Here is a 19,731-nt window from a genome sequence, read left to right on the forward strand (position 1 = left end):
CGGTTCCAGCTTTCATAAGATAAAATAAGACCCTTGTTCCTTTTTTTTTTTTTTTTTTTGAGATGGAGTTTTGCTCTTGTTACTCAGGGTGGAGTACAATGGCGCGATCTTGGCTCACTGCAACCTCCACCTCCCAGGTTCAAGTGATACTCCTGCCTCAGCTCCCCGAGTAGCTGGGATTACAGGTGTATGCCACCACACCCAGCTAATTTTGTATTTTTAGGAGACAAGGTTTCACCATGTTGGCCAGGCTGGTCTTGAACTCCTGACCTCGGGTGATCTGCCCAACTTGGCCTCTCAAAGTGCTGGGATTACAGGCATGAGCCACTGCACCCAGCCAAGATCCTTGTTCTTAGGGTCCAAGGAGGCATCTGGAGCTCCTGCCATCATATTCGCATTACAGGCAGCAGGAGGGAGGAAAGGACAAAGAGATAAAGCTGTTTTTTAACGAAGGTTTCCAGAAACTGCCACACGACACATCCACTTACATCTCATTAACTGGATCTTAGTCACGTGGCCACACGTAGCGGTAGGGGAGGCTAGGAAATACAATCTTTATTTCGGCCAGGTACATGCCCAGCAAAAAATTGGAGGTTTTGTTTTCACAGGTGAAGGGGACAACAGATATTGGGAAACAACTCATAGTTGGCCGCAAGTGGTATGAGGAGAGTATCACGGGAAGCTAGAGCGAAGAACGCTGGATTGGTCTGGGCGAGAGCTGGAGGGCTTCCAAGGAGAGAAGACATTTGCATTCTGTCTTTAAGGATGAGTAGGAGGTTGGCAATGTTAAACAGATGGCCCACCAAGTGGCAGACAAGCAGTCCACCAGCCTCAACAACAACCGTTTGCTTTTATAGAAATGTGATATTTGAATGGGCAGGAGAAAGCCGAAAGGACTTCCCAGACATCATGCAGCTGGCTGTCCAACAGCTACTGGTTTTTATAGTGTTGAGGTGGTTGCAGGGAAAACACTCCCAGGGCTCAATGAAGCATCAATGCTCATTCTTTTTCTTTTCTTTTTTTTTTTTGTTTGAGGAGGAGTTTCACTCTTGTTGCCCAGGCTGGAGTGCAAGGGCGCGATCTCAGCTCACTGCAACCTCCGCTTCTTGGGTTCAAGTGATTCTCCCGCCTCAGCCTCTTGAGTAGCTGGGACTACGGGCGCCCACCACCACGCTTGGGTAGGTTTTTGTTTTTTTAGTAGAGACAGGGTTTCGCCTTATTGGCCAGGCTGGTCTTGAACTCCTGACCTCAGGTGATCTGCCCGCCTTGGCCTCCCAAAGTGCTGGGATTACAGGCGTGAGCCACTGGGCCCGGGCATTTTTTGTTTGTTTGTTTTTAAGAGACAGTGTCTTTACTCTGTCACCCAGGCTGGAGTGCAGTGGTGCAATGCAGCTGGGTCCACATGCATGTACCACCACACCTGGCTAATTTAAAAAAAAATTTTTTTTTTGGTAGAGACAGGGGGTCTCACCATGTTGCCCAGGCTGGTCTCAAACTCCTGGGCTCAAGCCATCCTCCCACGTTAGTCCCCCAAAATGTTAGGATTACAGGCCTGAGCCACCACTCCTGGCAACCTGGCAAGGCTCATTCTTAACAGGCCTCAGAGAGTTCTGCAGTGGAGCAGAGAACAATGCGGGGGGATTCGCTTGGGTTTCAGTGACTAGACCCTCTTACTTGCTGGAGAGGCAGCTTGCTGATGCAGAGAGAGCTCAGACTGACAGTGTCCTGACATCAGCTGAGGTCAGCTGTGTGGCCTGGGGCAAGCCATTTATCCCCTCAGTCTATTACTTGCTTTGTCAAATAAAGATAAGTAATAATGACCCACCTTGCAGGGCTGTTGTAAGGACTAGAGAGGATATATGCAAAGAAAACCCGAACATGGGAGGTGGAGGTTGCAGTGAGCTGAGATCACGCTATTGCAACAAGAGCGAAACTGCATCTCAAAAACAAACAAAAACAAAAGAAAACCTGAACATGGTAGACTCCCCATAGAGACCACGTCCTTCCACTTAGAAAGTACTTTCCTGGGCCGGCGCGGTGGCTCACGCCTGTAATCCTGGCACTTTGGGAGGCTGAGGAGGGCCAATCACGAGGTCAGGAGTTTGAGACCAGCCTGGCCAATACGGTGAAACCCTGTCTCTACTAAAAATACAAAAATTAGCTGGGGGTAGTGGCGGGCACCTGTAACCCCAGCTACCTGGGAGGCTGAAGTAGGAGAATCATTGGAACCCGGGAGGCAGAGGTTGCAGTGAGCCGAGATCATGCCATTGCACTCCAGCCTGGGTGACAGGGCAAGACTCCGTCTCGAAAAAAGAAAAAAAAAAATCTTTCCTATCCATTCCCTGATGTTGTGACCAGCCACCACCCCAGGGGTGTATGAGGCAAGGTGACTATCATAAGGGTCGGGGGTAAACCAAGACTGTTCTGAGACCCCCTGTCCCATCCCAGCATAGAGGAGATGGAAGTGTTCCAGCCCACCTGGCCACCCAGCTGCTCAGATTCAGCACGCTGAGGGCTCAGTTGTTATTGTACAGAGTTGGGGGTTGGGGAGCCTAAATTTGAGCTACTATGAGATACAATCTAGGGATGCCTAGAAATGTCTGGGTGCGGAGGGAGCTGCGCAGACCTGGAATTAGCAGGTATGGGCAAGAGCTGCAAAAATCTTGAGTCCTTATTGTTAAGGACACTGACTATATCTATGCTGTTGAACTTGGGAAAATTCTGGTTAAATTAGTAGGTATTCCGACAAGACATAACTAAACGACAATCTCTGGGATATCACCTACCCCTAGATTGAATCTATAAGCATTAATACCAGTCGCGATGCCCATTTTGTGGATAAAAACATTGAGGCCTAGATTTGCCTCAAGCAATGTAACTGATAGGTGCATCACTTAGATGGAAATGTAGGTCTCCTGGCACCAAGCCCAGAGAAGGCCAGCACTGTACCCCAGTGCCTTTGCCCGTGGTTCCACCGTAGTCGTGCACTCCTAGTTCCCATATTTTGGCTTGGGTAGAAATTGTTCTCTCTGTAAGCCAGGTCTCTCCTCCAAAGTCCAGTCTTGTATATTTACCCACTTGGCATCTATCTTCATTTGCACTTTTCATAGGCATCTTAAAGTTAACAAGTTCAAAGTTGAACTCTTGATAGCTTTCCACTAACCTAAACCCTACGCTGTCCATCTCAGTAAATGGCACCATTCGGATGCTGAAGCCGCACACCTGGGAAGCAACCTTCAACTCCGTCCTTTCTTCCCCCACTTCTCCTCCCCACTCCCAAGTGTTGAAAGATCCATCTCCCAATGCGTCAGGTCTGTCTGCTTCTTGCCACCTTCCATATTTGTCATTTAGACAAATACAGAAGCCTCCCAGCTGGTCTTCTGTGCCCCTCCAATACATCCTCCATATTCAAAAGACAGTGTGATCTTTAAAAAATATAAATCACACCATGTCATCCCTAATGTAATGAATTCTCATGGCACTTCAATTATATCCATATTCATATTCCTTTCTATGATGCTTACAACTCTGCAGCATCCAGCCCTGCCAACATCCCAGCCTTCGCTTGTGCCTCTCTTCTCACTCTCTGGGGTACAGTATGGGCCTTCTCTGTTTCCTGAACACTCGAGCTCTTTTTTTTCGCCTCAGGGCCTTTGCACATGCTGTCCCTTCTTCCTGGAAGGTTCTGCCATTTACTCTTCCAATGGCTGACTCCTCATCTCTTGGTTCTCAGCTCAAATGGTATCTTCTGGGGTCATTACTTGTTACATGTGTGCTTTTTCTTCTCCACATATGTGAAACCCATCCCCAAGGTAAAAGACTTAAGTTGCAGCTGGGGTGCAGACATTTCACCTAGGCTCTACCTGCAGATGCACCACCCCTGCCTGAGATTTCAAGATGGAAATGAGCAATGGGGAGGAAATGGGAAGTATGCGGACTCCAGTTTTTGGAGAGACTGTTGACAGAAGCAACTGGTTTTTCAAGGAGTAGAGTAGAACTTTTAACATCCAGTCCTCAGTCACACTGGCACACAGTAGCACACCTTGGCAGAGGCAGTATGGTTTGGCCATCATTCTTGGCAGCATGGCCTCTGAAGCTAACACAGAGACTCTTCCAGGGTAGCTGTGCACCTTTAATACATTTCTTTCTGCTTAAAGTAGCTAGAGTGGATTCTACAGTTTGCAACTGAGAACTTTGGTGATGATTCCTCCTTACAGAGGCCTTCTTTCACTTCTTTTTTTGGCGCTACAAAAACTCTACAAAAAAATATATTATATATATTTATATATATTATATATATATATTATATATATGCTATATATATTATATATAATATATATAAAATATATAATATATATATAATATATATAAAATATATAAAAAATATATATATATAATTTGTTTGTTTTCCCCCCTGCAAGGATCTAGGTTCCAAGGTCCCAGCCCAGGGATGTCCTTGGACCGTGACAATGCAGTTTGTAACCATCTCATCATCTTCCCAGAGACAAAGCTCAGGATCCTAATACTACATGTTTGCACCTGACATATATAACGGGGAAGGTGTGTACAACTGGGTTTCACGGATGTTGGGAGTCCCTGAAATGTATGCCTTCCTGGCTCAAAGACATCATTTTTCCTAATCTCCAGCTGTGTTTCTCTAGGTACCACCCTTGTATAATATGATAAGAGCTAATGTTTATTGAGTTCTTACTCTGTGCTATGCTGTTTGCTGAGTGCTTGCATGTAAGATCATATTTAATGCCCACATTGTGACTGATTTCTCTAGGTACCCATTTTACCGATAAGAAAACTGAGGTTCAGTGAGATGAAATGACTCATCTGAGAGCTAGAATTCTTTTTTTTTTGAGACAGGGTCTCGCTCTACTGCCCAGGCTGGAGTGCAGGGGTGCGATCTCAGCTCACTGCAACCTCTGCCTCCTGGGTTCAAGAGATGCCTCAGTCCCCCAAGTAGCTGGGACCACAGGTGCACGGCACCACGCCCATCTAATTTTTGTGTTTGTAGTAGAGACAGGGTTTCACCATGTTGGCCAGGTTAAGAGCTAGGATTCTAGTCCATGCCTAATTTGATAGTCTGGTCTCTCAACTATATACTACTTCTCCAGGTTTAGGACCTGGGGAGCTGGGAAAGGGGGACACAGAGTTGAGCCACTGTGCAAAGAGACGCAGGGGAGAATATCCTGCCTGCTGCTCTTTTCATCTCCCTGGTTTTCTCTCTCCCTATCATTTTCTCCCTCAGATTCCATTTCCTAAAACTTTTTATCTTTAAAAATATTTATTAAATGAACAAATGACTCAGTCTCTAATAGGTGGGTGTCCTAATTTATAGCTGGGTCTCATAGCAGAAGCCAGCTCTGTGGTTAGATACTTTTTCATTTCCACTGTGCAAATCCCTAACACTTAAACAAGAGAAGGGCAGACAGGAGACCAGAGATGGAAAGTAATTGCAACTCATTCCCCTGAATTGTGGACTCTCAGACAGACTACTGCCATTGAAATGCATATTTTGAACACAGCCAGCTCTTTCATTGAGCAGATGGGAAAATGTGTCTGCTCTTGATGAGAGAGGCTCTATCCCCACCACAAAACCCAATTACTCCCTCTATCCTGGTTTGCCCATTAAAACTTCAGCTGTGCTCAAGGTTCCAGTTTTTGATTATTTCTATTTTGGGGGCAGTAAATGGAATCTCTTAACTAGGTTCCTGAAATAACTGTCAGAAGAGTTTATGTATTTCAGCACAAAGAACACACGCTTGTTTCAAGCCATTGTGACAGGCAGTACCCAAACACTGAATAATATTTTGGTCTTGGTCTCTGGGTAATGGCTGTCCCTCTGCAGCACCTATGTCATCTGTACTTTTTGGGAACTGACGTTTACAGAGCACCGTCATATGCTAAGCACAGGGCCAAGAGTTTACATAGATGACCTCATTCATGAAGTCCAGAAATATTTGTTAAGTGTCTTCTTTGTGTTAGGTCTGTTCTAGGAGGTAAAAGAGATAGAACAGCAATAAATGTTACCCAGGCTGGAGTGCAGTGGCACGATCTTGGTTCACTGCAACCTCCGCCCCCTGGTTCAAGCAATTCTGCCTCAGCCTCCCCGTAGCTGGGATTATAGGCACGCGCTGCCACGCCCAACTAATTTATGTATTTTTAGTAGAGATGGGGTTTCACCATGTTGGCCAGACTGGTCTTGAACTCCTGACCTCAAGTGATTCGCCTGCCTGGGCCTCCCAAAGTGCTGGGATTACAGGCTTGAGCCACCGTGCCCGGACAGAGTTTACCTTCTAAGAGAGGGAGACAAACTCTAAACAACACATCAACCCAACGGAAGATAAGTACTGTACAGAGATTGAGATAGGTGATGGGAAGACAGTGGCTGGCAGTCAGGGACAGCTTTCTCTAGAGCAATGACAGTGAACCTGGCATCTGTGGGACAAGGAGGAACCAGATTTCCCCTCTGGATCCCTGAGGAAAGCAGATTCCAGGCAAAGAGGACAGCGAGTGCAAAGGCCCAACCAGGCATAGACCTGGCACGTCCAAGAGGCAGAAGGAAGTCCAGTGCCTGGTGCTGCGGGAGGGCATGGGTGCCAGGCACCTGCAGTGGGGGGGCCTGATTCTGTACGGCACTCACTGCAAGTCAGGTGAACGAGACTGGATTTTATTCCAAATGCAATGAAGAAGTTATTGGAGGTTTTAAGCAGGGAATAACCCCATCTGATGTATATCTGTAAAAGATTACTCTGGTCACTATGTGGAGGCTGGGTTGGTGCTACAAGTAAAAGAAAGGAGCCCAGGTGGCAGCTGCTGCAGTCAGCCAGGCAAGAGAGGACACTGAGGGTTAGGAGTCAGGTGCTTTCCTCAGCTGGTTAAGTCTCAGATCCTCCTGGTGTGGCTGAGAGGGCTGGTGGACAGACAAGTACGAGTTCCGGGAGAGGCCAGGGTGAAGGTGGGTCACTGGCGTATGGGCGGTATTTGAAGCTACCAGACCAAATGAGGCCACCCAGGGAGAATATGTAGATACAGTAAGGAAGGGGGCTTGGGCAAGAGTAGACTGACAGAACAGGGAGCTGGCAGAGAAGATGGAGAGGGGTCAGCCAGTGAGGAAGGAAAACACCGTCAAAAGTTTGGCAACAAAGAAGCCAAGAGAACAAAACGTCTCAAGAAGATGGGAGTGGCCAACCACACCAAACAGGTTAGAGGAGTGACTCAGTCCAAGCCAGTGGGGTCCCCGCGCTGTTGGCAAGAGCAGCTGCAGTGGCTGCCGAGGGCAGGAACCTGACAGGAGTAGCCAGGCAGAGATGGGGGTACAGAGGCATCTTTCAAGAAGTTCTGGGCTGGACGTGGCTCACGCCTATAATCCCAGCACTTTGGGAGGCTGAGGCAGGTGGATTGCCTGAGATCAGGAGTTCGAGGCTAGCCTGGCCAACATGGTGAAACCCCGTCTCTACTAGAAATACAAAAAAAATTAGCTGGGCATGGTGGTGCAAGCCTGTAATCCCACCTACTCGGGAGGCTGAGGCAGAAGAATCGCTTGAACCTGGGAGGTGGAGGTTGCAGTGAGCCAAGATCATGCCATTGCACTCCTGCCTGGGCTACAAGAGCGAAACTCCGTCTCAAAAAAAAAAAAAATAAAATAAAATAAGTTCTGGAGTGAAAGGGAGCAGAAGATGGGGATGTGGAGTCAAGATAAGAGATGATGAAAGCACGGCTGTTCAGTGATGGGAACGACCCCACAGAATGGGAGGAAATGAAGATGCAGGAAAGAGGGGCGCTAAGGGCATCTCTACTTGGGAAGTTGAGGGCCAAGGTTCAGAACACAGGCTGAGGACTGACCTGGGAGGGGAGCAGGACCTCTCCATAGGCACAGAGATGGCAGACGGTGAGGGTGCAGAGGGGGGCAGGCTGTCTTGGTGGTGGGAAGGCACGGGCCTTCCTGCTGACTGCTTGTGATTTCTCAGTGAAGACCTTCCCTGGGTGGTGCTGGGGTGGAGGGCAGCTGGGGAAGAACACGCTGCAGGGGAAGTGTTTCGAAGGTGGGAGAATCTGGGCATGCTAGGGCAGTATAGTGGTGCGGCCAGGCAGCACTGAGTGCCCTTCTGAGCTGTGGGGCCACAGTCTTCAGAATGTCTGCAAAAAGGCACCATGGTTGTTGTATCTATTTTATACCTATAGAAACAAAGTCTTAGGGAAGTCAAATAACTTGCCTAAGGCCACACAGCTGGAATCTGAACCTGTGAGAACAGACCTTTTTTTGTTTGTTTTTTTGTTTTTTTGAGACAGAGTCTCGCTCTGTCACCAAGGCTGGAGTGCAGCGGCATGATCTCAGCTCACAGCAACCTCCGCCTCCTGGGTTAAAGCAATTCTCTTGCCTCAGCCTCCCGAGTAGCTGGGACTACAGGTGTGTGCCACCACACCCAGCTAATTTTTTGTATTTTTAGTAGAGATGGGGTTTCACCGTGTTAGCTAAGATGGTCTCGATCTCCTGACCTTGTGATCCGCCCGCCTCGGACTCCCAAAGTGCTGGGATTACAGGCGTGAGCCTCCGCACTCGGCCGGAGGAGGCTGTCTTAATGAATTAAGCCTCCAATGCCATTTGTTAACGAAGCATGTCATTAGAAATGGGGCATTCAGGTACTAGAAGTGGGAATGTTGTCCTAGGGTTTAAAGATTAGTGGGAAGGCTGGGCCTGGTGGCTCACACCTATAATTGAAGCACTTCAGGAGGCTAAAGTAGGAAGATTGCTTGAGCTAGGAGTTCAAGACCAGCCTAGGCAACATAGCAAGACTCCTCTATTAAAAATTCATGGTGACATGTTCCAGATACTCAGGAGGTTGAGGCAGTAGGATCACTTGAATCCAGGAGGTTGAGGCTGCAGTGAGCTATGATCACACCACAGCACTCTGGCCTGGGCAACAGAGTGAGACTCTGTCTCTAAAAGAATAAACCAATTAAAAAAAAGATTAGCAGGGGAAACAGCCATGATCAGAGTAATAACCAAATAATTACATGAGTGCTCTGAAGGAAAGGGACATTGGCCTGTGTAATAAGGAACCTCATCCAGCCCAGAGGGGCAGAAAGCTGACCCTGAGGATGAGAGTGAAAGGGGTCAGAATCTGCCATCCCAAAATAGGCCACTTTGCATAGGAATTATTTTGAGCTGAAGGCAATTGAAAAACAGCAGATGCAGGAAATCTCTTTAAAATTCCAGTTTCCATCTAAAAGCAGAGCATAAATTTTCCTTTGTGAAGGTGTCCCCACTTCCCATCTCCAGTACCAGGAAGAAGAGACAAACTCATCACTGGAGATGGCACCCCTTGAATCTGCATATAGAAATCTTATTGAAAGAATCCTTATCTTCCATTAGTTTCTCCCATATATTTACCTTCCCACAATTTACCATCCCCAGAAGCCCAAACCTCTTTTCCTTTGTCTTGTCACATCTCCACAATTAATTGCTCTTTGTTAGGGTGGTATGTGAACTATCAGACCTAGCCACTTCCTTGAGGTTTTCGCTTTCTTCCAATGAAGTCCTGTGTCATGTAAAAATATTAACATCAAATAAAATTTGAATGCCTTTCTCCCGTTAAACTGTCTATCTTTTGTCAGTTTAACTTGTAGGGCTCCATACACTTTGCCTCAGAGGGTAGATAAAAGGTTTTTTTCCCTCCCTACAAGAATCTGAACTGAGATGGAAGGATGACTATATATCTCCTAGACCAGGGGTTAGCAAACTTTTTCTGCAAAAAGCCAGATGATAAATATTCAGCTTTGCAGGTCCTAAAGTCTCTATCGCAAGTACTCGACTGCTGTTTCAGTGTGAAGGTAGTTGTAGACAATAGTAAATGAATGGCCATGGCTGTGTGCCAATAAAGCTTTATTTTCAAAAACAGGCAGTGAAAGGTCTGATTCATAGTTTGCTAAACCCTGCCCTGGAATTTTTTTTTCCAGCTCTTCAGAAAAAAAAAAAAAAAAAAAAAAAAAAAAGCCTTTATTTGTGGCATTTGGTTAACTGCATGCTATCAATGTCTCTGGACTTGGGAGTTGGGAGGAAATGCTGACAGTGACAATGGCAGTGGTGATAGGAGCTTACCTGGGACAAGAACAGGAGGTACAGAGGCCACATACAGAAAGGGAGTGTGGTATACAAGGAAATAAAAGAAGTCCCCTGAGGCAGGACCCCTGAGAGCCCAGGAGGTTGGAGAAGGGGTTGAGCCAGATGAGCAAGGCTGTGCAAGTCAGTCTACCCTAAAGGCCAGAGGAAGCATTCTGGGGTGTGGAGGGTGTCATTTTATCGGCTAGAAGTAGGATCTTATTTATTTATTTATTTATTTTTGAGACAGAGTCTTGCTCTGTTACCCAGGCTGCAGTGCAGTGGTGTGATCTCAGCTCTCTGCAACCTCTGCCTCCCGGGTTCAAGCAATTCTTGTGCCTCAGCCTCCTGAGTAGCTGGGACTACGGGTGCATGCCACCAAGCCTGGCTAATTTTTGTATTTTTAGTAGAGACGAGGTTTCACCATGTGGACCAGACTGGTCTTGGACTCCTGGCCTCAAGAGATCTGCCTGCCTTGGGCTCCCAAAGTATTGGGATTATAGGCGTGAGTCACTGCGCCTGGCCTGGAAGTAGGGTTTTTAGGGTCGGGGGATAGGATAGGGTCAGGTGGTGATGGGATGATGTACTTAGCTTTGCACTTTGAAAAGATGGCCCTAGAAGTATCTGAGAACCTGAGGGAGACCAGTTAGGTGCCTACTGCAGTAGTGATGGGAGCTCAAACTAGGGTGGTGGGAGTGGAAGAGTGAGAAACAGGTGGTTCTGGGAGGTACATCAGAAGGAACATCAATAGGGCAGAGGAGAAAGTACGTATCAGGGATGACGGCTAGGTTTCAGGTTTGCCATGAGGATTAGTGGAGAAAAAAAATAAGTAAAAGCATCTTGCACTGCAGCCTACACTGAAAACCTGGTTCCTTCCCTCTCTCTTCTCAATTGCTGCATTTCTGTGAATGCCCCTTAGTATGCCACTTAGCCACTTACCCACGGGAGACCTGGAGGCCTCCCAGGGCTCCTCACTTAGAAGATGGAGTAGACCTGGGCAAGGGGTACAGAGATGTGCAACTAACCGGAGGCCACTGATGCTCCAGAAGAACCGAGGGTTCCTGAAGCTTATGGGACCCCAAAGGAGTCCCAGTCTGTGCCTCCCCAATTACCTGAGGGTGGTAGAATTTCCTGCTCTGGGCTGGCTTCTGGGAGAAGGCTCTCTTACCAGCAAACAAAGAAAACTCTCTCCCTATAGAAGGGGAAAAGCTGTTATTAATTCCTCTTGTCATGGGACAATGAAGATTGCAGCCCAGGAGCTTGAGACAGCCTCCTTTCTGGAGACAGTGACACCCACCAGACCTAGGGTCTCTCTGTTGACTCCACCTGCTGGGCAAGTTACCTAACCCTGATCCTGTTAGACTGTGAACACTATCTCCCTCTAGGGCGAATGCACCAATTAAAGGAAATAATGTATGCACAGGGCCGGCGCGGTGGCTCACGCCTGTAATCCCAGCACTTTGGGAGGCCGAGGCGGGCGGATCATGAGGTCAGGAGATCGAGACCATCCTGGCTAACACGGTGAAACCCTGTCTCTACTAAAAAAATATATAAAAAATCAGCCAGGCATGGTAGCGCGCGCCTGTAGTCCCAGCTACTCGGGACGCTGAGGCAGGAGAATAGTGTGATCCTGGGAGGTGGAGCTTGCAGTGAGCCGAGATTGCGTCACTGCACTCCAGCCTGGGCGACATAATGAGACTCCATCTCAAGAAGAAAAAGAAAAAAAAAGTATGCACAGCTCTGTGCATAGGGCAGACACTCAACCCACAGGAAAAAAAGGACTGGTTTCAGAAGAAAAACCAATTCAGAGCTCTGCAAAGTTAAAATGCTTAAGTGCTTAAGAAATAATCTATCAAACTCATAGCTGTTAAATTTAATATTCATTAAAATGTCATTAAACTCAGGCAATTTATGGGTTAGGTTTTTCTTCACTTTGAAAAAACTCCCTGAGTCGGCCGGGCATGGTGTCTCACGCCTATAATCCTAGCACTTTGGGAGGCCAAGGTGGGCGGATTGCTTGAGCTCAGGAGTTTGAGACCAGCCTGGGCAACATGGTGAAACCCTGTCTCACCCTGTATTTTTGTACTAAAAATACAAAAATTAGCTGGTGTGGTGGCGCATGCCTGTAATCCCAGCTACTTGGGAGGCTGAGGCTCAAGAATCGCTTGAACCTGGAAGGCAGAGGTTGCTGTGCGCCGAGATCACGCCACTGCACTCCAGCCTGGGTGACACAGAAAGACTCTGTCTCAAAAAAAAAAAAAAAAAAAAAAAAAGAAAAGAAAAGAAAACAAGAAAAAAAAAAAAACTCCCTGAGTGTGCATGATGACTACAGGGAAATCGTTATCTATGAAGGGATCAGGAAATGGAAATGCTTAGAGAGCTAACAGGTAAAAGTGTCTATGTCGGGAGGCTGAAGCAGGAGAATCGCTTGAACCTGGGAGGTGGAGGGTGCAGTGAGCTGAGATTGCGCCATTGCACTCCAGCCTGTGCGACAGAGCAAGACTCCAAAAAACCAAAAAGTGTCTGGCCCTGAATAAGTGCCAGCTTATAATTTCCAGCTAATAACCACCACCGTGCTCTGCTCCAAAGGTTTCAGGTATTCTATTCCTTAGTGCCCTAAACCAGGGCTTCTCAAACTGGAACATGCTTCTAGATCACTGGAAGTCCTGATCAACTGCAGAGTCGGAGTCAGTTGATTTGGAGAGATGCTGATGCTGCAGGTCCTTGGACCAACACACCCTTCAAATCTCAGCTCAAACGCCACGTACTGACCTTCTCAGGGCTGGACTGGGTACCCCTCCCGCTGTTGCCTTACCCCTCTGAATCCCCCCACTGCAGTGCCCAATCCCCTGCAGGACAATTGTGTGGCCTGAGTTTCCCACTAGATCATGAAGAGGTGAGGTTGGAGGTGGAACTCTATTTCAGACCTAATTGAAGACTAGCTTCCTAAGACGTGCCCACCAGGCATCAAGACAGTTTATCCATTCCCTAGCAATGACCGGACTTGGAATTTACCACCCCTTTTTCCAGAAATTTCTGAATAATCTGCCCCTTAATTTGCCTGTAATTAAAAGTGGGTATAAATGAGCCTGCAGAACTGGCCCTGAGCTGTTCTTCTCAACACACTGCTTATGGGGTAGCCCTGCTCTGCAGAAGCAGTCAGAGAGCTGCAACAGTCAAGGTGAGCTGCTTTGTTCTACCACTAGCTCATCCTTGAATTCTTGAATTCCTTCCCGGGCAAAGCCATGAACCTTTCCAGGGAGAAGCCCCATTTCTGGGGCTCCTTGGCCCTGCAACAGAGGGACTGGGCTTGCCTCCACCACCATGTTCCCAGTGCTGAGCAGAGTGCCTGGCACCCAGAACTCGTTATGGGTCTGCTGAGTGAAATGGAAAAGCTGACCTTGGACAAGTTGCTTCTCTGAGCTTTAGTTTCCTCATCCGTGAAGTGGATTTAGTGTGTACTTCAGCAGGTTGTCGTGAGGATTAAATAAAATGGGCTGGCCAGGCATGGTGGCTCACGTCTGTAATCCCAGCACTTTGGGAGGCCGAGGTGGGTAGATCATTTGAGGTCAGGAGTTCAAGACCAGCCTGGCCAACATGGCAAAACCCCGTCTCTACTAAAAATACAAAAATTAGCTGGGCGTGGTGGTGGGTGCCTGGGATCCCAGCTACTTGGGAGGATGAGGCAGGAGAATCACTTGAATCCGGGAGGTGGAGGTTGCAGTAACCCAAGATCACACCACTGGACTCCAGCCTGGGTGACAGAGCAAGACTGTGTAAAAAAAAAAAAAGAGGCAGAGAGCCCAGCACAGTGCCTGGCACACAGGTAGACACTCATTATCTGGCATCCACTATTCCAATACAAAATTCCATCCCCTGCCTCCCAACGATTATGTTGTACACTACAGTCCACAAGCACGAAGAATTTTGGTGGCTAGTTTGGGGGTACCCGAGAGAGAACTTGACCTGAGGACATCAATGCTAAGGCCTCTCCTCCCTCAGTTAGATAGTGGTTGAGTATGGCAGTGGCAAAGAAGGCGGGAGGCTGTAACTGCTATCTTACCCTTTGTCAGTCTTCTTCTGTATAACATTAATTCTTCTCTGCGGAATCGCTCTGGGTCTAGTTCCGAGTAGTCCCAGCTGTCATAGCTCTGTGGGCTAGGATAGGTGCCTAAGGGAGGAGTCAAGAGTGAGAATGGGGCCGGGTGCGGTGGATCACGCCTGTAATCCCAGAACTTTGAGAAGCCAAGGTGGGAGGATTGCTTGAGCCCAGGAGACCAGCCTAGGCAACATAGTGGGACTCCGTTTCTATTTAAAAAGAAATCAAAAAAAGAGTGAAAATGGACGCTTCTGCAAAAGAGGCCTGGGGAGCCCCTGCTGGCTCCTGGGAGGCTGGGCTTCCAGTGTTAGCCCTGCCCCATGCTAGCCTTGTGGCCTTGGGCGAGTCACTTCCTCTCTAGAGGGCTTTGGCTTCTTCATCTGGAAAACAGGGATGATGACCCTGCCCTACGTGTCAGCTGGGTGTAAGGGTCAGAACACACAGGTGTGTGAGTCCCTGACATGCTTTGCAAATGTGAAGACATCACAGTTATTTGTTTTCCATGTCCCCTGTTCTGGCTAGACCATGAGTTCCCTGAGAACAGGGACTGGGTCTTCTTCATCTTTATACCTCCAGAGCTCTAGATCTGGCACATAATAAATACAGTAGGTGCTTAGTAAATGTTTAACATGATCACACTTAGCTTAGTGCCAGAAATGGTTTCTCTTTACGTGTTTGACAGTGATGCTTCCAAGGATTACTTGAGACATTTGAGCCACTATGCAAAGCTGCTGGCTCCATTGGACAAAGTGGACAGGGGGTTTATTACTGGGGATAAATTGGGGTAAGGTGGTGTAGCCTTGGACGTTAAAGGGAACAGCAGGGTGCAACGGCAAGAAGAGAAGACAGTCAGAAAATGGGAGGCAGGGTGGCATAATGGTCAAAGACCCAGCTTTGGAGTGGCACAGCCCTGGAATGAACACTTGTTCAGTGCTCATGCCTGTAATTCCGGCACTTTGGGAGGCTGAGGCAGGTGGATCACCTGAGGTCAGGAGTTCGAGACCAGCCTGACCAACATAGTGAAACCCCAGCTCTACTAAAAATACAAAAATTAGCCGGGCATGGTGGCGGGCACCTGTAATCCCATCTACTCAGGAGGCTGAGGCTGGAGAATCACTTGAACCCTGGAGGCAGAGATCCTGCCATTGCCCTCCAGCATGGGCAATAAGAGCAAAACTCCATCTCAAAAAAAAAAAAAAAAGATTAAATGGGTGTGCAGAAAAAAGTTAACACAGCAGGCCTGAGACTGCTATTCTTAGAAAGGCCTGCTTGCGAGGATGCCTTGGCTGGCCTCTGGGAACCTGGCTAGTAAACAGTTTCTTCCACTGATATAAAACTCTCTCTAACGGAAGAAGAACGGCTCGTTGTGCCTATACTGTTGGTAGAAACTACGTGGCTTATGCTGAACACTGCCTTCCTGGAATTGTGGTACATGACAGACAGAGGTGTCTATGTGACTATCCCAATGAAAACTTTGAGGACTCCAGCTCTAATGGGCTTCCCTGGGCAGAAGCAACACACACATGTTGCTAGATTTTCATTGTAGGGGGATGAGTGGGTTCTGTATGACTCCTCATGGGAGGGAGGGGCATAAGGAAGTCTGCGTATGGATTCCTCCAAACTCTACCTTTTCCCCTTATAATCCAGCTCTATTTCCTTACTACATTACTGTAATAAATCATAGCGAGACTACACTTAAACGCAGAGACCTATGAGTTCTTCTAGCAAATCTTCTAACATGGGGGTGATCTTAGGAAGCCCCAACACAATAGGAAATTTGAAAGTGCTTACTTAGCACAGCACCAGGTACACAGGAACCTTCCTATAAATGGTAGCTTTTAATGAACTTAGAAAATGTCAAGGTTGAGATGGGGGAGGGGACTAGGAGGCGGTTGAAAAAGCAGACATCTGCCGGGTATGGTGGCTCACGCCTGTAATCCCAGCACTTTGGGAGGCCTTGTCGGGCGGATGACGAGGTCAGGAGATCGAGACCATCCTGGCTAACACAGTGAAACCCCGTCTCCACTAAAAATACAAAAAATTAGCTGGGCGTAGTGGTGGGCGCCTATAGTCCCAGCTACTCGGGAGGCTGAGGCAGGAGAACGGCATGAACCCGGAAGGCGGAGGTTGCAGTGAGCAGAGATTGTGCCACTGCACTCCAGCCTGGATGACAGAGCGAGATCCGTCTCAAAAAAAAAAAAAGAAAGAAAAAGCAGGCATCAAGCTGGTCCTGTGTGTGCTGGAGGGAGAGAACCATGATTGGCCGCTGGGGGGTCACATGGAGGGTAGAAGGGTGGGATGATCTAAACCCGCATACTGCTTTTGAGTCCCTGAGTCCTGGGTGCAGCAGCCCACAGCACATGGTTAACTAACAGGGCTGTGCTGAAACTTTGCTATCTTATTAGGATATGGCCCCTCACTCCCTGTAGATGTAGCTGAGCACAAAAAGGGGATCAGGGGCCAGGCGCCATGGCTCATGCCTGTAATCCCAGCACTTTGGGAGGCCGAAGCAGGTGGATTACGAGGTCAGGAGGTTGAGACCAGCCTGACCAACATGGTGAAACCCTGTCTCTACTACAAATACAAAAATTAGCCGGGCATAGTGGTGCACGCCTGTAATCCCAGCTACTCAGGAGGCTGAGGCAGGAGAATCACTTGAACCCGGGAGGCGGAGGTTGCAGTGAGCCCAGATCACATCATTGCTCTCTAGCCTGGGTGACCGAGCGAGACTCTATCTCAAAAAAAAAAAAAAGGATTAGGAAGGGATGTCTCAGAACTGTTTTGAGGAAGCAGGAAAATTTGTATTCCTTGGGACTCCAACCACATACTTTGCTCTCTTTAATGTTAAGGAGAGAAAAGAGAGAATGCCTTCATGAAGGGGTGTCATAGCAAACAATAACATACCTAGGTGCCAGCGGAAAACATTTTTCTAGAATCGCTTTCCCCGGTGGAAAAAAGTCACCTCTCACCTGAAATCCACAGGCTCATTGTGTTACAGATGTCAGACTTGAATTCGTGCGTGTTGAACCAGGACTGTGGAAAGCAGCAACAGAAGCTGGTGTACACGGCTTTGCTCAGAAGTGATGGCAGCCTCTGCGGAGCAAGCCGAGCTCAGGCAACGTTCTCAACATTTCCACCTGGCTTACATGATTTGGGGATGAGGAAGGACTTTCTTTTTTTATATATAGTTTTTGTTGTTGTTGTTGTTGTTTAGAGACAAGGTTCTCACTGTGTTACCCAGGCTGGATTTGAACTCCTGGCTGAAGTGATCCTCTAATCCACTTGCCTCAGCCTTCTCGGTAGCTGGGAATAGAGGTGTGTACCACTGCACTTGGCTATACTCTTTAATCTACACAATCTAAGAAGTAAAATGGGGCCGGGTGCGGTGGCTCACGCCTGTAATCACAACGCTTTGGGAGGCCGAGGCGGGTGGATCACCTGAGGTCAGGAGTTTGAGACCAGCCTGGCCAACATGGTGAAACTCTGTCTCTACTAAAAATACAAAAAAAAAAAATAGCTGGGTGTGGTGGTGCATGCCTGTAATCCCAGTTACCTGGGAGGCTGATGCAGGAGAAGCACTTGAACCAGGAGGACGGAGGTTGCAGTGAGCTGCGACCCTGCACTCCAGCCTGGGCAACAGAGACTCTGTCTCAAAAAAAAAAAAAAATATATATATATATATATATTTATATATATATTTATATATATACTTATATATATTTATATATATATATATACTTATATATATATATATATATAAAAATTAGCTAGGTGTGGTGGTGCATGCCTGTAGTCCTAGCTACTCAGGAGGCTGAGGTAGCGGGATAGTTCGAGCCTAGGAATTTGAGGCTACAGTGAGTTATGATTGCACCACCCTGGCAGCAAAGCCAGACTCTGTTTCTAGAGAAAAGAAAACAAAGAAAGTCCTTCCTCATCCCTAAATCATGTAAGTATTCACTTACATTTTCTTCTAGCAATCCTTTTAGTACATATATACATACATATATACCTATATAAAAAGTATATATGTATAGTCACATTTTAAATTTTAAAATTATATGTTTAAATACTACAGAAAAATATAAAATGGAAAGGGAGGCCGGGCGCAGTGCTCATGCCTGTAATCCCAGCACTTTGGGAGGCCGAGGCAGGCAGATCACTTGAAATCAGGAGTTTGAGACCAGCCTGGCCAACATGGTGAAACCCTGTCTCTACTAAAAACACAAAAATTAGCCGGGTGTGGTGGTACGCACCTGTAATCCCAGCCACTCGGAAGGCTGAGGCAGGAGAATTGCTTGAACCCAGGAATTGGAAGTTGCAGTGAATCGAGATCATACTACTGCACTCCAGCCTGGGCGACAGAGGGAGACTCTGTCTCAAAATAAATAATAAAATGGAAAGGGAAAGTTTTTTGTTTTTTGTTTTTGAGGCAGAGTCTCACTCTGTTGCCCAGGCTGTAGTGCAATGCTGCAATCTCGGTTCACTGCAACCTCCGCCTCCCGGGTTCATGTGAACCCTGCCTCAGCCTCCCAAGTAGCTGGGATTACAGGCACCTGCCACTCACTCCCAGCTAATTTTTATATCTTTAGTAGAGACAGGGTTTTGCCATGTTGACCAGGCTGGTCTTAAACTCCTGACCTCAGGTGATCCGCCCGCCTTGGCCTCCCAAAGTGCTGGGATTACAGGCGTGAGCCACCATGCCCGGCTGGGAAAGTTTCTTATAACCTCACTTCCCAGTGATAAGCATTGCTAAAAGTTTGGTAAATATTTTTCCAGGTTTTTTTTTCTATTCATAGGTATATATATCATAGAGTTGTATAAATTGCTTTGGTTTTCACTTAAATATATCATTGCATCTCCCGATCAGTATAAATAGCTCTACTGTATTTTTGTAACTTCTGCATTCCAAGTCAGTGTATGGATTATGACAATTTACTAATTACTCCCTTATGTAAAGAATGTTTAAGACATTCTCTTGGCATCAGAAATGAATAGAAATCTAATGTGACTTTTTTTCTAGATAGTGGCTGATGCTCACTTTTAAGAGCGCCTCTTCATAGTGGGACTTGGGTACACGAAACAAAAGTAAGGCATAGTGCTGGGCTATCCGGTCAAACAGATTATTCTGGAGCTCCTTGTTTGGCTGCCAGGAATAGAAATGAAAAAGGAATTACTAAAGTCCCTTGCTGAAACAACTGAGGGGCTGGGATTTTTAAATCAGTATTGTTTTCATTTCCAAGAATCTTATTCTCAAGATATTTAGCCTCATATGCTTTATGAAATAATGTGTTCATTTTTGGGGATGAGATGTACAAAGCACGTACACAGAGGCAGAGCACTGTTGAAGACGGCACCCTAACACTGGCCCAGAAGTCCTGAGGTCTACTCTCAACCCTGCCTGTGACAGCCGTGCAACCAGCTCCTAAAGCCTGGGGGAGCCGCAGGGCATTGTGCAATGGCTGAAGCACAGGGTGTGTGGCTGAGGCATGGGACGGGAGGGGACTGGGTGACAGGGGAGGCT

At 47.3% G+C, this 19,731-nt stretch overlaps 1 protein-coding gene across 5 annotated transcripts in view; it reads right to left on the minus strand.

Moving 5' to 3' along the window:
• The window catches only part of FAM227A (family with sequence similarity 227 member A), a 70,168-nt gene that overhangs the window by 22,753 nt on the left and 27,684 nt on the right, over positions 1-19,731 (minus strand). For 3 of the 5 annotated variants that reach the window (XM_009438326.4, NM_001246614.1, XM_054675413.2), the window contains 4 exon segments: positions 19,249-19,353; positions 17,180-17,303; positions 14,175-14,282; positions 11,224-11,303 (listed from right to left, as the gene is read on the minus strand). In XM_009438326.4, the coding sequence (XP_009436601.1) occupies positions 11,224-11,303; positions 14,175-14,282; positions 17,180-17,303; positions 19,249-19,353 (417 nt within the window). 5 annotated transcript variants of the gene reach the window in all.

This window comes from Pan troglodytes, chromosome 23 (assembly GCF_028858775.2).
Source record: "Pan troglodytes isolate AG18354 chromosome 23, NHGRI_mPanTro3-v2.0_pri, whole genome shotgun sequence".
NCBI classification, from domain to species: domain Eukaryota; kingdom Metazoa; phylum Chordata; class Mammalia; order Primates; family Hominidae; genus Pan; species Pan troglodytes.